General features: G+C 38.0%; 1 protein-coding gene across 6 annotated transcripts in view; it reads left to right on the plus strand.

The window, feature by feature from the left end:
* Positions 1–17,009, plus strand: part of MDN1 (MDN1, midasin homolog (yeast)) — a 104,279-nt gene that overhangs the window by 70,618 nt on the left and 16,652 nt on the right. For all 6 annotated transcript variants that reach the window (XR_774228.1, XR_774229.1, XR_774230.1 and 3 more), the window contains 22 exons: positions 95–330; positions 1,018–1,113; positions 1,351–1,445; positions 2,104–2,228; positions 3,379–3,525; positions 3,799–3,908; positions 4,374–4,447; positions 4,637–4,832; positions 5,940–6,099; positions 6,265–6,411; positions 8,358–8,484; positions 9,387–9,492; positions 10,592–10,707; positions 11,962–12,441; positions 13,012–13,238; positions 13,592–13,741; positions 13,943–14,115; positions 14,496–14,657; positions 14,790–14,927; positions 15,156–15,297; positions 16,260–16,429; positions 16,660–16,803. Coding sequence is in view for 3 of the 6 variants with exons in the window: in XM_010565680.1 (XP_010563982.1) it covers positions 95–330; positions 1,018–1,113; positions 1,351–1,445; positions 2,104–2,228; positions 3,379–3,525; positions 3,799–3,908; positions 4,374–4,447; positions 4,637–4,832; positions 5,940–6,099; positions 6,265–6,411; positions 8,358–8,484; positions 9,387–9,492; positions 10,592–10,707; positions 11,962–12,441; positions 13,012–13,238; positions 13,592–13,741; positions 13,943–14,115; positions 14,496–14,657; positions 14,790–14,927; positions 15,156–15,297; positions 16,260–16,429; positions 16,660–16,803 (3,521 nt within the window). In the remaining 3 variants the exon portion in view is untranslated. The remainder of the gene's footprint in view (positions 1–94; positions 331–1,017; positions 1,114–1,350; positions 1,446–2,103; positions 2,229–3,378; positions 3,526–3,798; positions 3,909–4,373; positions 4,448–4,636; positions 4,833–5,939; positions 6,100–6,264; positions 6,412–8,357; positions 8,485–9,386; positions 9,493–10,591; positions 10,708–11,961; positions 12,442–13,011; positions 13,239–13,591; positions 13,742–13,942; positions 14,116–14,495; positions 14,658–14,789; positions 14,928–15,155; positions 15,298–16,259; positions 16,430–16,659; positions 16,804–17,009) is intronic.

Genomic DNA, 17,009 nt, shown 5'->3' on the forward strand with positions numbered 1-17,009 from the left:
AAAAGAGGGGGGGGGGGGGGGGGGGGGAACTTTTTCTATTCAGCCAAAAAAGAATTAGTAGCATGCTTGATGTCTTCCTTTTTTTGCTTCCTAGGTGCTGAAATGAATGATAGTCTTCTGGGAAGCCAACTTCTAGTTAGCACTCTTCTTCGCAATACCTTTTTTGAGGAATTAACTTCAGATCTTGTGCTGCAGCAGGATGGCCCATATGACTTCTACCAGCATCCTAATATTCAGCAAGTCCGACAATGCCAACCTGTACTTGATAATTTTGCTAAAGAAGTAAATGGGCTACTGCAGGAATGGCCGGAGCATCCAGTACTTGTACAGGTAAAAACATCTCAACAAATGTTTGGGGAAAACTGGAGCATTTTAGAATTGCATTTGTGTGTAAATATCTGTATAGATATGCATGGTCATGTGCACTCATACACTTGCCTAGATGTTTGTATTACTTACGCAAATGTTTTGAAGACATACCTTTTTCTTCTTAAGAGGGATTATTAGCTGTTCTATTTTAGTTATGAAATGTTAAGTGGTATTCGTTGCCTACTGTGATCTTAACAGCTTTAAACAATCTGCAACCTGCCATACCTCAAAGATTCTTGAGATCTTTTGCTGTTTGGGCTCCTGGTTTTTTGTTTGGTTTGGGGTTGGGGGGGGGGGGGGGGGGATGTTTTTTCCAAAATGCTTCTTTCACTGTGCTTTAAAACAGATATTTTTGGTCCCACTTACAGGGCCTGTGTGGCCCTCTGGTTATGTTTCTTAGAGTAATGCAGAAACTCAGAATCGATAGGAACTCTTTGCATTAGGTCATTTGTGCTCCTTTCCCGGAGTGTACTGGCCTTCACTGAACTACTACTGAGCTTGTACTAAAATGAGGAAGTTTAAAAAAAAAATAAAATCCTTACCTCTTGCAGAGAAGGGTTATGCTAATAAAAACTAGCTTAACTTCATGATTGCTTCTGTTGAAGATCAGTTACTATAGGCTGAACACTTGGTTTTTTTATTCTGCAGCTGTTAGTTGTGATGGACAGAATCCGGAGTTTTCCCCTGTCTAGTCCTCTCTCAAAGTTCCTGAATGGCTTGGAAATTCTTCTTGCAAAGGCACAGGTAAGAAAATAGCTAAGGGAAACTTTTATTTTCTCTTCTATATTTCCTTATTTGTATTGGTACCATGATAAAAACAACTGAAAGCTGTCTGCTTGCCAGGATTTGAGGAAGTGAATTTGCTCCATGCTGTAAGATTAAGGAGCAGGAATGTAATCCAAAGTACTGCATGAGTCTTGCCATGCAAAGACTAATTCCTGGCTTTATATAAAGGGGAATTTTTTATTTTCTTTTCCCCAGGACTGGGAGGAAAATGCTAGTCGAGCTTTGTCCTTGCGAAAACATCTTGATTTGGTCACACAGCTGATTATTCAGTGGCGTAGATTGGAGTTGAAGTAAGAACTGTCCTTCCCTGCTGCTTTTTCTTAGATACTGTTAAGGGGGGGGGCAGGGCAGGGCGGGGCAGGCTATGGCTGTCCTAGTAACAATATGGGGAAAACCCCAAAGTGGTAGCTGTACTGGCTCAAATGAGCATGTCCAGCCCATGGTGACCCTATGTATATGCCTCGGGAGGAGTAGAAGCGGGACAGATAACTACAGTACTTTATCCTAATATTTTCCCAGTGTTCTTCTGTTTCATCCTAGGGTTTACTGAGCCTGCAGTGTTTTGTCTATTTAACAACCCCCATTAAATTTTCCTTAAAAATTATTGTCCAGTCTCTTGTTAAGACTATGTAAAATTTTTATATCCACAGTATGCAATGATCAGGAATTCCACAAGGCTACCTCAAGTTTTGTGAAAAGAAACTTCTGAACCTGGCTCTGATTTTGTTTTACTGTTCCTAGTTCTCTCGTATTTAATAATAGTGGCAAAGCAGTGATCCTCAAGAACTGATTGTGTATGTTAAGCATATATGCAGATTATTCCAGCCTGCAAAATTTTCCTTTAGTTTAGTAGAAATAGAGAATAAAGTTTGTGTTGTTTTGGAGTCCAAACTACCCACAATATTTTTGCTTTATTTTTTATTCTCTCCCCATGCTTATTGTTTCCAGTTGCTGGTCAGTAAGTTTGGACAATATTATGAAGCAGCATGTAGAGAAATCCACAAAACACTGGTTCTCAATCTATCAGATGATTGAGACGTATGTTCAAGAACAGACAGAGGCAAACACAGAAGGTAAGTGCTGTCCTTATATGAATGTGTGTTGCAGTTCCAGCAATTACTAAGGATCCATAATTAAGGTCCTAAATGCCAGAGTTTGACAATGCACTTTCAGGTGTAGTTCTTGTACCCTTTGCCCTACAATAAAATCCATGACTGTATAGGCTTTTCTATGTAGAGTGAATTTTGCTTGGTATTTACTTCTGGAACCACCTGTGTCTCTCATAGGGCTGACATTGTAGGTTATGTAAAGAAAAGATGTCTGTAAAAAGCATCTAAAAGAAAGTAGAACTTTGGTAGCTGCATGTCATGCACATATAAACATTTCAAACAGATTTGGAGGGTAGGAGGCCTCCATCTGCAGCTGGAAGAGTCACCTCTTTCCTCTTTTTTTTTTTTTAGCTGCACAAAGTGTAATTCATATCCCAGCTGAACTGCTTTTAACATTCTGTATGAAGCCTAAAGAATTCTTACAGTAATTATGTTTTGGTACATACTGTTCCTAGCAAATCTGTCTGCAGGTGTTCACGTTACATAAAATAGGGGAAAGAATATAGCTCTCAGTCCCTTGCCTCCCCAAAATTTAATGAAATTTTAAAGATGACAGTAGCATCCTCTCACATGAGGCAGGGTTCTTCCAATCTCATGACTAATTAATGCACTTACTTGATGAGCTTTGTATCCTTGGGTTATTTTACATCTCTAAGTGGACAGCATGTCATCTTCCATAGGTAATGCTCTAAAGACACTATATTCTCTACCAGGTTCTTCCAAGATCTACTTCTCTCTTGATGATTTTGAGGAGTTAAGGAACTGGCAGCAACTAATTTATAGTATGGCTCATCATGACCAAATAAGCCATTCATTCATAGAGAGTAGCCAGGTATTCTTTAAATACTTGATGCGCTCTGAAATTGGACATGTAGCTGGCCTCCTTGGTCGCTATCTTACTGCTGCCTCCATTGTCACCTCTCCTTTCTTCCAGTGTGGTGTTTGTTGGTTTTACTTACTATTAAATTAGAATTATCTTCCCCCGCCCCACCCCTTTCCTGATAGACACCAGGTAGTTAGTTGGAAGTTTACAAAGAGCAGACAACAGTTTTTGTGTAGAGGGTTGTTTTTGTTTTCTCCCCCTTTGGTTCTAAATTTCTGGTGCAATGTTCAGAAACTGAGCAAATGGATCTGAAAACGCTGGTCAGCATGCTACAGGCTTTCATTGAAGGATCCACGCTGGGAGAGTTTCATGCACGACTTCAAGCTCTACTGGTTTTCCACTGCCATGTCTTGCTGATGCCTCAAGTGGCAGAAAAGGGTAAGTTAGCATTACATGTGTTGAGTCTTCTTTACAACAACCTGACCATGGGGTATCCAAGACTTTCCAAACAGATCACCAAGCTTATAAATACAACACAAGCCTATGCGGCTATTTTTCCCGTTTTCATGAAGAATACTGTTGGTCAGTTTACCCCATCTTTTGGTGTTGCTAAACTTCATGATTGCAAAAAAACCCCGGGATGCATTTCTTCTCTTGATACTGAAGAATATTGTGTTTTAAAAGAAGCCTGTTATTGTCTGTCCCTTCCAGACATTCTGTGCAGCATCTTGTGGAATCTATACAATTATTATAAGCAGTTTTCAGAGTGTATTGAGGCCAGAATCACTGAACTTCGTCAACCTATAGAAAAGGAACTTAAGGTAAAAGGAAACTTCACTCAGACAACATATTGATCTAATCAAAGGAACAGTGGAGCAGATATTATTATATATTATAATATAATATATAATTATTATAACAGCTCTGTTGGCCACTGAAATCCCTACTATACCTTACATTTTCTTTGGCAAGAATTTACTTTTGAGGTGGGGGGGTTGGCTGAAGTCTTTAATGTTTGGTCAGTCCCATTTAGCCATGGAGGTTTCCACCCAGTAGCAAAGCTCCTTTGGATTTCACAACATTTGGCTATGCAGCAGTTTTAGCGTAAACACATCTATTAATAGAATAAGATGCCTATGCAATAATTTGCTCACTTACTAAAATGTCTTGCATTTTAAGACCGCCGTATCATTTTAGCTGATCAGCTTTAAAGATAATCTTTTATGAGCAAATACTTCATTGCATTTATGTAAGTAATCCCATTGATTTATTTATTTTTCTAATAGGAATTTGTGAAAATTTCAAAGTGGAATGATGTCAGCTTCTGGGCTATAAAACAATCAGTTGAAAAAATACGCAGGTAACTCAGAGTTTGGAATTAAGCTCTATACTTGGAAACATCCTTCTGGATGATTTCTCTATGATGTTAAATTTGAATGCTAGAAAATTTGTTCTGCTCATAATACAGTGAAAACATTTATTTCCAGCAGCTGAGAGATTTCCAGGATTATAAAACCCAGTAACATTTTTGCTTTCCTTTGGTAATTAGGACCCTCTTTAAATTCATGAAGAAGTTTGAAGCTGTTCTGGATGAGCCATGTCAGCCTGCCTTGGTGGAAATTGGTAAGGAAGAGCAGCTGGACTGCTTGCAAAAGCAGGAAGAATCTGAGAACAAAGAGACCAAAGTTCAGAGGCTAAACAACACATTAAGAAAAATTCTGTCTGCTAGAACAGATGTTGCCAAGGTGACTGTATTCTTTATTCTAAGTGTGGGAAGGATATTTATTCTCATCTATATGTTGCTTTTCATTGATTTATGCAGAAAAATCTTACGTAAGTGTGAAATCTGTTGAATATATTGCCAACTTTTTTGTCTTGTGTTCAGTGTTATGAAACACTGCAGATGGGTGGGAATGCAGCATGGAAAGACAAGCATGTTTGGTATTGATTTGGCACAATATCTATGCTCTAATATAGAGATGATAGCAGTTATACATTTAATCTCCAAGTTGCTTGCTTATTGTCTGCAGCAATTTGTTACTTCACTGCAGTGCAGTAATATGGACTGGGAGTTGAAATTATTACCACCCTTTTTTTCTAAACAGGGACCCAGGCAAATGATCATGTAGCTGTAGGATTTGTGCATATCTGAGTTCTGACTAAATATAAAGTCACTTTGAGCTTGAATCCTGATAGGGGAATGCACTACGTTGTCATACATTTGTTGTTGTGTACTGCAAACATTTGCCTTGGACTAGCTGATAGGTGGTAAATCCTACTCCACAGTGCCACAGTTTAGTGTGTCTTTAATTAAATTGTGCAGCTTGGAGAGGAAGTCAACTAATTTTCTTCCTGAAATAGATTCCTTTTCTCATCCATTAGTTTTTATTAATAAGATGCAAGGAGACATCATAACTCATCAGAATTTGGGTGTGAGTGGGAAATGCGTGGTGACTCTCAGCTTCCAAGTCTTTGTTCTGTTTCTTCAGACCAGGAGAGTGGCTGATCTTGCTCTTGTCCTGTGACAAGTCAGGAGGGTAGAGGGAGGTGGCAGAAATCTGATGCAAATCTAATGTGTTTGGTTGTGGGTTTGGTGTGTTGGTTGGTGGTTTGTTTGTTTGCAAGCCTGTTGCTCATAATCAGCAGGGTTGCTGGTTTCACTTGTTGCAGTTTCATGTTGTCTTCAAGTGTTGGTGCTGAACTGTTCAGAGGATCACGTGGACGTGTTCTGGGGTTTCAGATGAATGCAGAATTTAGCCCTTGATTTTGCAGCGATTTACTCTTAATGGTCAAATAAGACAGTTTTGAGTATGTGTGTATAATTGGACCGTTTCTTTCATTTTTTTTCTCAGAGGGTGTTCCCAGAAGAATGTCAGGATGGCATTACATTTCATACAGAATCTCTTCAGTATCGTCTGCCTAAGCTTACTAAAAAAATGAAGAAAATGTGTACCACAGTTACAGAAAACAGTTCATTCTTAAGTCTGGTGGAAGATCTTGACCAGTTCACAGGTTGAGTATTCTTGTGATTTCCATACCATAATTGACCTCTGTAACATAAATGGAACAAATCAGGAAAAAGCGTAGATAGTTCCCTTCCAAGACTATCTTGCCATGGCTGCTTTGTGTAAGTTAGATTTTCACATCTCTTACCTGTCCCTGCTGTCTTCTGTACAGGTGGTATCATTGTTTCTGTAGTTGAACTGCAAAATCTAACATTTGATCAGACAGCAGATAAGGAGAAGCAGAAAGCAGAGGCAAAGCATATTCAGATGCAGAAGCAACGGGCTTTGTCAGATCTCTTTAAAAGCCTTGCTAAAACAGGTAAGCATTGAATAAAAATGTGCTTGGTTTAAAAGTACAAAGTTCTTAAGCATTTTACCATTTTTGCCAATACATCTAAACCCACTGTAATACTATGTTCTTGAAGTCATTGAGCCACTGATACATAGAAGCATTTAAGTCTCTTTCTCTTCGTCTGTTGACTATGAGGCCTGGTGTGTTAGCCCTTTCAAATACCTTCTATTCTTCTTACATTCCATTAGATGTACAACAGTAGCTTTTCTGAAGCAGAAATCTACTTTATCTCCAGTCAGAAGTCACTGCCTCGCTTTTAGAAACAAGAGGGAAGCTCATTATCTGGTATCCACTCTCTGACCCAGAACTGAAATTAAGTTAGCTCCTTTGAATGAGAGCCCATCTCTTGATTGACAGACGGCAGAGGTCAGATTGGTAGAGGTGTGGTGTGGTTGAGCCATGGAGACTGAGTGGTCTATTGATGGGAATTGTTGGAGGCACCCTATTCAGCAGCCCAGTCTCCACTGCTCCCCTTGCTAGTCTTAAGGTAAAGGACCTACCCAAACTATTAATCGTTGCCTTTTCCTTTGGTGTTATGTTAAATTATTCATCATCTGAGCAGTTTAGAAACCAGCAGAAGTAAGCAGTCATATTAAATAAACAGCTGTCTGACAGCATTCTGCTAAGTCATAGCCAGAAGTAGAAATTAATGTAACTTGCCAATTTTGTCTCTTCTCTTTTTTGAAGAGAGTTTAGTGTTTTGGTGCTTCTCTTGGAAGCCATAGCTTCTGGCCTGGAGTGATCCTAAGAACTTCTCTCTCTCTCTCCACCCCCTCCCTATCCCAGTGTCCCGTGTCGCCCCCTCCCCCAAAAAAGGAGACATTTCTGTTCCTCATGATTGCAGAAGGAAGCTTGGAAACATGGTTAAGAGTTCTGAGAAGGCATGATTCTGATAACAAACTAACTCAAAGTGTCACAGCACTTGGAAAATAAATGAAAACAAAAAGTTCTAAATGCTTTTTGGGAGGCAGGAGGAGGCTTCAGTTGTAGTTTTGAGTGTTTGTAGTTTATACTACTTAAATGAGTTGATATGTGTACTGAGTAAATAGTTCCCAGAAGATTAAGGTCCTTTTGTATTTAGGTGACTGCAAACACAGGTGAATCTAAGTGGGAGGTTTCTAGCACATACAGTTTTCCTGCATTTGGCATTTTTTGCACCCGCTGGTGCCAAAGGGATATCTGCCATTGCTACCCTGTGAAGTTTGTGGTGGAGGAATGGCATACTGTGATGATTGAACTAACACATAGGATTTGAATTCTTTACTGGGCTCTGTCTTTGATTTCAGGTGACACCTTTACCTTCCTCATTCATCAGCCTTTTCATGTCTTAAAAATGAGGTGATGATCCCTAACTCAGCTTTCTTAAAGGACCAGGAGAAGTGAAAAGTGTTGCTCTTAAGACTTGTTCTCCATTTTGTCTGGAAAAATGGCAGCGTAACCTAGATAGCTAATGAATATTTATTACAGGCTCTGCTTGTCTTCAGGATACTTCGAAAGGAGAGTTTTAATAGGCTTGAGAGAAATGAGCATGTTTAATCCAGTTTTAAAAATAGCTAAAATAACAGCCTTAAGACTGAGTTTTAAATGTTTATAGCTGTAACTTTCTCAGGCTGTAGCCTGCCCCCAGATTCAAGGCTTTTTGTTTTTTCTCTCGACCACCACCACAAACCTCCTTTATACACATGGGTCTATGTTTGTCTTATTTCAGCTATGTTCAGCTGAAGGTAGCTAAGCTACAATGTGTTCTTACATTACAAAAATTGCATTATGTTCAAAGACTTGTCAAAATCAGATAGCATCAGGAAAAAAAACTATATCAGAAGGTTTTATATCTTAAAACCAACTGTATGAGTGACATTTTTCATATAAAAGAGTGAAGGCTTAAAAGGATGTGTGTTCAAATGTCATTCCAGGTTTGTCATACCGGAAAGGTCTTGCTTGGTCCCGTTCAAAAGACTATCACAAAATACTCTACCTACGTCCACTGGACTTGCGTAGTGCACTAGGTGTAAGAAATTGTACACATGAACCGGATGCCACGTATGTACACAGTATTTCTAACCTTTAGATCATATGAATTGCAGCTATAATATATAGAATCTATTGCATGTGGATTTAGACTGGAATTTCTGGAATGTAAATTCACTTAGGATTTTAGATACTCCTTTCTCTTCCCCCCATTACTTCTCAGTTTGAAAATCCTGTACATACCATACTGGCAAGTACAACCAAGAGAGAGTGTTTTTAATTGGCACTTTTGATAAATCTACCCTCACTTTTAGTGTTACTGTGAATGAGATTTCAGTTAACCCTCCACCACCCAGCTTTGCCTGGGATGCTTCACTAGCATCATATTAGAATGTGGACTGCTAACAGTTTTATTAAAGATGAGTTGTAATTTACAGGGATTACTCTAATTGTTTTGTCTTCACTGACTAATGAGATGTTTCAGGAGAAAATGCATAGACTTCAAAGTGGGCATTTCTGGAAAAGCCTGCATAGAGGAAAGATGCTCTTTTAGATGTTTCTCTGTTTTTCCAGCAGCAAGTGGTCATTGAGACATGCTGGTTACTGTCTTCCTCAGGTGTAAGGGTTTAATTTATAGTATCTTTCATCAAGGCCAAAATAAAGGCTTCCCCATCAAGCTGGATTTAGCTGCATGAAAGAAAAAAACACCAAACACTAAGTGTTAAATGATACTCAAAGATAGAGATTTTACTGCTATTGCTTAGAGTTTCCTTAGGGTTTATTTTAAAATTTAAATGTTTTCTTAAGACTAGAATACCTGTGGAAACAATGAAGAATTACAGGATCAATGCATTTGCAAAATAACAAATTGTAAGCAAATTTGTTAGGTTGAAGAGCTGACCTGGTGGTTCCAGTGTGCTGAGGTACTGCAATTATATACCTTTCTAATATCGGACTTTTTTGTGCTCTGTCAGGTTGCTGACGGAGATTTCTTCTGCCTGGGATGGATGCCAGAAGTACTTCTATAGGTCACTTGCATGCCACTCTAGACTTCAGACAGCATTATTAGCACCTGCCAAGGTAAAACACGGAAGTAAAAATATAAATCCTACTTCTGTTAACTTTATTTTATCAGTGTGGACTGAAATTTTCTAGTAGTAAAAAGGTGATGTGAGATCATGCTATGTTCTGTAATATGATACAAAATACGTTATTTTGGGGCCAGTCATTAAATGCAGCATTTTAAAACCTGTTGTTTTATGACTGAACAATATCAGTTTAGTGAACTAAGTTAGTAATCGGTTAAATACACAGTATCTTTCATCCCAGCAGATCCCAAATTGCTACTTTTTGTGCATGAACTCCCAAAATGCTGAATCAAAGCTTGGTAGGAAAACAAAACCAGGATTAGTTGTTGCTCATGAAAAAAACAGTTGAAGTTTATAATTTCACATAACTGGAGCCTGTGTCTAACATAAAAAGTGCCGATATATTTCTTCGCTTAAAAATTGGTCCAAATCAGTAGAAGGAACAAATGAGTTCTACCAAATCAGTACTGCTTTTGCAGTGTTCCAGGAAAAAGGGATCTCTTCCAGATACTGCTCTTCTCACTGTGCTTCACTCCTTGTTTTACAACATGATCTTGTCAGATGTCACAGCTGACATTGGCATAAATAATGGAACATAGCTGAGATCAGTTTTGCTTTGTTGTGAACATTTACTTCAAGCTTTAAAATGGGATCCTTTCTAATGAAAGAAGTGAAAGTAATTGTCAGTAAATCTGGTAAAATGAATTGTGGAAGTGGTTTTAGCAGTGGTGATGAATGTAAAAGTTTAGCTGGTATCTCTTTAGATTTTAATCATCATTTATGTAAGGTAGCTTTACTATTGGAACTAAATTCCTGATAAGAATTGCTGGAGGGGAGTGCAATTTAATATGACTGTTGTTGTAGAAGCTACTTGAAAATCAAATTTGTATGCAGGATATATGGAAGATGCAGAAAAATGAAGAGGGGGAAACTGTAATAACTATAATTTTTGTCTGCATTTTAAGACTTGTTCAGTTAGACTATAACCTCTCAGCCTGCCCAGTGAAATGAAATGGAGGCACAGAGAAGGTTGTTGTCTGCTTATTCATCTAACTGTTCGCTCCCACTTTTTCTGTATCTGTTTTCTTCAGGATATTGGACTAGGTAGCATTGAACGATGCAAAGGATTCACTGCACACCTCATGCAGATGCTTGTCAGACAGAGACGATGTCTTACTGCATTGACAGAACAGTGGATCTCACTAAGGTATTGAGCGTTTTCCAACATTTAAATGTTGGCAAGGAGTTTGACACTAAGCAATTCCCTTCAAGAAAAATGGAAATTAAAGTAGAAGATAATAAAATTCTTCCCCCTACTTCCCCATTTCTCTCCTCCCCTCAATTAAGCCTAGATATAAAAGATAAAAAAAAGGGGGGGGGAGTGGGGTGTTGGTGTTGTTTATCCTGTCATTGCAGCCTGTATTTTGGAATCAAAGTAATTTGGGAAAAACAAGTTAGGCATACTTGAAGACCATTAAATAATTAATGTAGTTACTTACAAAGTTAAACCTGTAGATTGTTAAATCTCTCTCATTTTGCATTGACCTAAGTTAATTGTGGCTGTGTTCAAGTTGTTGGTTTGATTTGGAGCAAATAAATTATCTGGATGGCAGTTTGAGCCAATATGAAGAAACCTCAACAGCTTACGAAGAAAAAATTCTAGAAAGGTGGGAGATACTAGATCTTGTGTCAAAGCTATAAAATCAAAAGTCTGTAGGAAATCTTTCTCAGTGATGTGATTTTCCATTCCATTGCTTGACTTGTCAGTTTCACTGCAAACTCCACTGTTCTTCTGCATATTTGTGTCCATCAGTATTGTCATCCATAAAACTTTTTGAAGTTGGGTCAGGAGGTATTGCCTTTGTACAGGGAAGGAAATCTAGGCTGGAGATTAGTGGCACAAAATTTATAGGAAAACTTGGAAACTTGGAAAAACAAACAAAAAAAATCCCCAACAAACCAAACAAAAGCTCAAAACACAACCCCCCAACTTTACAGTTGCAGGAATAGTAAAACTTTTAAGACACTTACCTGCATTGCTGTGACTTTTATTGCAAATCGTATTAATCATTTGTTATGAGCTGACTATTATGCAGCACTTCAGGGAATGAAGGTGTGTGAGAATGTAATTTGCTTTTATAATGGAGGAAAATTAATAACATTTGAGTATCAGGCCAGGAGTTTAAGGATTGTTTGAAAACACTGTATAGATTCTGAGAAATCTCACAAAGCCCTGTTTTCAGGACAACTCAAACATATGCAATGGAGAGAAAAATTCAGTAATTAAGCAAAAGGTTTTTTTTAAATACTCTGATTTTACTTTTTCCAGAAGAAGTTTGACTTCCACTGAGTTCCTATTATCTAGAGCTTTTATGAACTTAGTCTAAAGGTTGAGCTTTTCAAAGGGGAGTATAATGTAAAACTCTGTGATTGTAACTTTTCCTTCTTTCTTCTTAATCAGGAACCTACTGAGTTGTATACAAGAGATAGATTCTAGGTTGACTGCTGACAGAGAGTATAATGTAGCATTTCCTCCTCAAGACAGTCTTCAATGCTGGACTGACAAACTGCAGCAACTTTCCATGCAGTGCATGATGGTTCTCGAGGAGCTGTCTTGGTTTATACAATGCTGCCCAAAAGAAGAGTTAACAAAGTGCAGTGACAATGAAAGGACAGATGTCAAAACAAACATTTTTCAGAGTTCAGGACCTGAAATGGGAAATGTTTTTACGGGAATACCTGACCTAATTCCCTCGGAGCTAAAATACCTGACTCCAATAACAATTGAGCAACTGCCTCCTGGATGCAGGATGCGAAATAAGGATCAGTTATGGCTGCAGGTAGCTACACAATTGACTGCGATGCTAGCAAATGTGAAGGCAATGAAAGCAGAAGTGGACAACATAAGACAGCAGTCATGTGAGACCTTGGTTTATTCCTGGTGAGTTCTACAGGCACATAACATTGAATCTCTGTATGTTGTATGTTTATGTAAGATGTGTGAAGTCATCTTGAAAATGTTTGCCTATGCATATCTTGAAAAGTGTGTTCAGGTGCTCTTGAAGCTTCTTTGTGTTCATTTTTCTTGCAAAATGCAGTGCCTGGCTTTTTAAACAAATTGTATGTGTCTTCTCCCACGTCCCTGACAAGACAGAAAAAAAGTGGTTTGTTTCAGCTGCTTAGTTGTCTTGGTCTCGTGGGATTCCATCCCCACAGGTCCTTAGTTAATGAGGTGAATTTCGTATGTAAATTTAGTGAAGAAATTTTTATTTTAAAAGAGCTTTGTAGCCTAGTTAATAATAACAACAACAATAATAGTATATAGGCTTCTCATTTTCTGTCTGCCTCAAACAGTGTGAGTATAAGCAGCACATCTGCTTGTTGTCAAACATTATTTAAAAGTTCAAGATGAAGATCAACTGCCTTGCTCTCATCCCTGCCTCAAGAAAAGGTTTAAGATTAAATTGCAGTGTTCGTTCTTCTTTCAGTATTATGGTATTTCTTGTTGCAGGAGAGATTTTGAAGTTTGCACATCGGCTATGAGTTGTTTGCTGGAAGTCTCAGCTCAGTTACAAGACATAGAGTCCCTGTTTCTTCCAAATGGGGAAGGCAGGCAAGCTGTAAATCAGATGGCCCTAATCAAGAGCCTGAAGTATATACAAGAAGAAGTTAATAATACGTCTGCAGACTTCATAGCCTGGAGAACACAGCTTCTTGATTCCATGTCAAATTGCAGTGGTAAGGACAATTCTCTGCTCGTTTTGTAATTTAAAGATAAAGATATAAGAATTCATTAGGTTAATTATTGCAGAAGATGGCTCCATGTTCATTTGGATATCCAGAAACACTCGATGAAATCTGAACTTGCAAAATTTAGTCCAGACTTAAGTTCTGCAGTAATGTTTTTTTCCCCCTTGGTCACCGTTGATGACAGATCTTACACCATAGTTGTCGATCAGGATTAGCAAGGAGATTTTAGAAGAACTATGTGGTAAAAATTGTATAATGTTTATCATGCTCCTTGCATAGGGGAAACATAGTAACCTGTAATTTGATTTTTTTCTATGTAAAACTGCCTGTGTGGTATTCAGAAGGAAATCAACAGTCAGATGAAGAGTTTGTGGAGCATTTCTCAGCAAAAGTGGAAACTGTTATCCGTGTTGTTCTGTATGCCATCCAGTGTTTGGTTGAGAGAAAACAGGAAGATGGAAAAGAGGAAGAAAAATCTCTAGAGGAAAGTGGTAAGTTTGTTAATTTACTTAAGGGGGAGGAGGAGAGTTTAAACTATGCAAACCTAAGAATTCCTTGGGCTGTGTGTCTAGCAGAGGTACCAATACACAAGGAGATTGCCGTTTAAACAGATAGGATGGGTATTTCTGGATTGCTTGCTATAACATTTTTAGAATGTCTGACTTGATTCTCATATTTTATGTATTTCAAAGAGGATGCAGCCTCATTTGACCTGATTAAAGCAGGACATATAACTAAGCTTTTGGATGAAGATCTTTCTGCTGATTTGGATTCTTTGCATGTGCAGAAAGCAATTTTAGCAGTTTCAGAACTCCTGGAAAACCTGAAATCTTATGGGGAAGATTACACTTCAAATAAACATAAGGTAAAATTATTCTTCTCAAGAGTTTTTGGCTTAGGGGTCTCAAAAGACTTAGAATTGTGAACTTTTGTGGTTAAACATGCGTTGGTTGTTATTGTCCAATACCTTAGAACTAGAAGCATGTGAGAAATTATGGCCAAATATAGGTACTCTTCTGTAGTGCAAAAGCCAGGTGTTGCTTTAGTAAGAAGGAAAAGTTTTAGGTTTTTGTGAAAATCTAGAAAAAGCTCTGGAAACTTTAGAAATTGTATTTAAATTTCCTACTGCCTACTGATATTTCTGGTTTGAGCATCTGTTTTCAGTCTCTATCGTCACCCTCTCTGAGGTGCATCTCAGTATGTACATAATCATATTTGACAGCTGTTCTTTGGTTTTACCTGCAGTTCTTCAACCAGTTCTGCTATTTGCTGGTGCGTCTAAAGCCCATGCTCTGCAAGTATTCAGACCTTATCCTGTTCTACCTCACTGTTTCACTGGCATCTCACAGGAGTACTGGAAAATTGCTTTCTGTTCTAACGAGCATTTTTACAGAGCTTGCCCAAAAGGTAAGTTATTAGAGGTAACAGTGGATTTATGGTAAGCATATATTTAATGTATACAAAAGTCTTAAGTAGAAACTAAGCTGAAAGATGTACTTACTACTACAGACAGTTTTGAGTTTCTGTTTGCCTTTTTAGGGGTTTTGTCTGCCAAAAGAATTACTTGAAGATGAAGCTGGAGAGGGTGCAACACAGTTTCATGATTATGAGGATGGTGGTATTGGAGATGGGGAAGGCAAGAAGGATGTGAGTGACAAAATAGAGAGTGAAGATCAGGCAAGTGTTTGGGGTTGTTCTTGTTTAATTCAACTAAAACTGAAAAGAACCCTTGAAATCCATGTTGTAGATGTTTCAGGTAAAAGAAACATGAAGTTGCCTTCAGTCTCCTGTTTAGGTTGGCTTTTATCTTTGCCTTTAAGCTTATAAATATTGTTGTGGTACTTTAAGTAAGCTTTAATATATAGGCAAGATCCATTGTAATTTTTGGCTTTACCAATAATTCAGATAGAAGACAGTTTTCAAAAGGGTGAAGAGAAGGAGAAAGAGGATCAAGATTCTAAACCAGACATTGAAGGAGAAGACAATGCAATTGAAATGTCAGAAGACTTTGAAGGAAAAATGCATGATGGAGAACAGGAGAAAAAAGGTTTGGTCCTTCCACTATGGCAAACTTAAAAGAAATATTATAGATCAGTCCAGTAATGGTTGATATGTTCATATAATGAAGCATATACTGAAAAGTTAGTGTTAACAACAGAGTAGTGCCATTTGTATATTAATACTAAGAAGTATTAATATGAACGCAAAGAAGTGTACAAAGAAAATACCGTCGCCTGTCACTGTGGTGGTTTTGGAATGAAGGGATATGATTCTTCCTGTTGTGAGCTGACCTATAAACGCATTTTAAAATTAGTTACTGACTTTCTGAAGCTGTTGAAGATAAACAGAAGACTTGAGAATATGGCTGTAGTTAATGTCAAAACATGATTAATGAAGCTATTGATAACTTATAAGCAATGGAAAGAATTTAACTTTACCTTTTTAAAATGGAAAAAATAGCAACAATTGGTAGATTCATTCAAGTTGCTACTCACAAAAGGTAGCAGTTCTTCACTTTAAAGGGTAACCGCTTGAACATCTGAAACTAACGTGGCTTACAAATTACCATAGTGTTAATCTACTTTCATATCTCTGACAAAGTGCCAAGAGTAAGTTCATCTGCACAAGAAGGGAAATTCCCAAGATAATAAACAGATAAAGTGGAATGGACCTTTCCCTTCCCAGTAATGCCAAAACATTTTGAAAATGGAGGAGGGAGAGGGTAAGGAATAGAGTTTAAATCATCCAAGTTTTGCACCTGGGCTTTGTTAGTCTGAGGGAGAGAAAGCTGTGTGTGTCCATGTGTCCAAGAGAACACTGAACCACATCATTAGGACCCTGCTTTTCTGGGTGTTAGTGCGTGTGTGTCTTCTTCCACACCTCTCAGTTAACTGCATAGGGTGATGAAATTAAGATGCAAGTATGACTTCTTGCTTGTTTGTTTCTGAACTTAACAAAAAAGTTACCTTTATCTCTTCTGTACTGAAATACATTCTGAACTGTACACAGAAAATGATGAAAATTCAGATGAAGAGGAGGAGCTGGATAAGCAGATGGGAAATCTTGATAATGCTGAAGCTGATGATAAACTGGATGAGAGGCTCTGGGGGGATGAAGATGACGATGATGATGAAGATGCCAGTAGTAAAACAGAAGAAACTGGACCAGGAATGGATGAGGTAAAGAGAACAGGGGTGGGAAGAAGAATATCAAAGGAATTAAACTCTGTTAACTTGATGTGACCTAGACCGTGAACTCCTTTGCATAGCTCTTGGTCTTGGAAAGGGATAATTTGAGTATATCACAAGTTATTTAGTGTTGTTTTTTCTGTAGGAGATCATGTCTTGTCACTCAGTCTCTGAGAAGCAAGTAGCATAATTGAGGTTCTTTTGAATTTGTTGGTTAATAGGAGGATTCAGAGCTCGTTGCAAAAGATGACAATTCGGGCACAGGAAACAAGGATAATAAAAAACAGCCTCCTAAGGATGAGGAAAAAGAACAACAAGATGACGACAGTGGAAACAAAGAGAAAATCCATGAACAAATTGATGAGGTAAAAATGGTTTGGACTACATAGAGTATCTTGCTGTTAAACCATATTGTGGTGCTCACATCATGCGTTTCTGAGAATTTGAAATGCTCTTTCTTCAATAGTGAAGTGCACTGATGAAAGTTAGTTCATTTCAGAGCTAAAAGTAAACCATACTGTATCCATTATATTATATGTATATTTTCTGATCCATGATCAAGAAAGAGTTT

The sequence above is a fragment of the Haliaeetus leucocephalus genome, unplaced genomic scaffold (genome assembly GCF_000737465.1).
Source record: "Haliaeetus leucocephalus isolate CR32 unplaced genomic scaffold, Haliaeetus_leucocephalus-4.0 Scaffold195, whole genome shotgun sequence".
NCBI classification, from domain to species: domain Eukaryota; kingdom Metazoa; phylum Chordata; class Aves; order Accipitriformes; family Accipitridae; genus Haliaeetus; species Haliaeetus leucocephalus.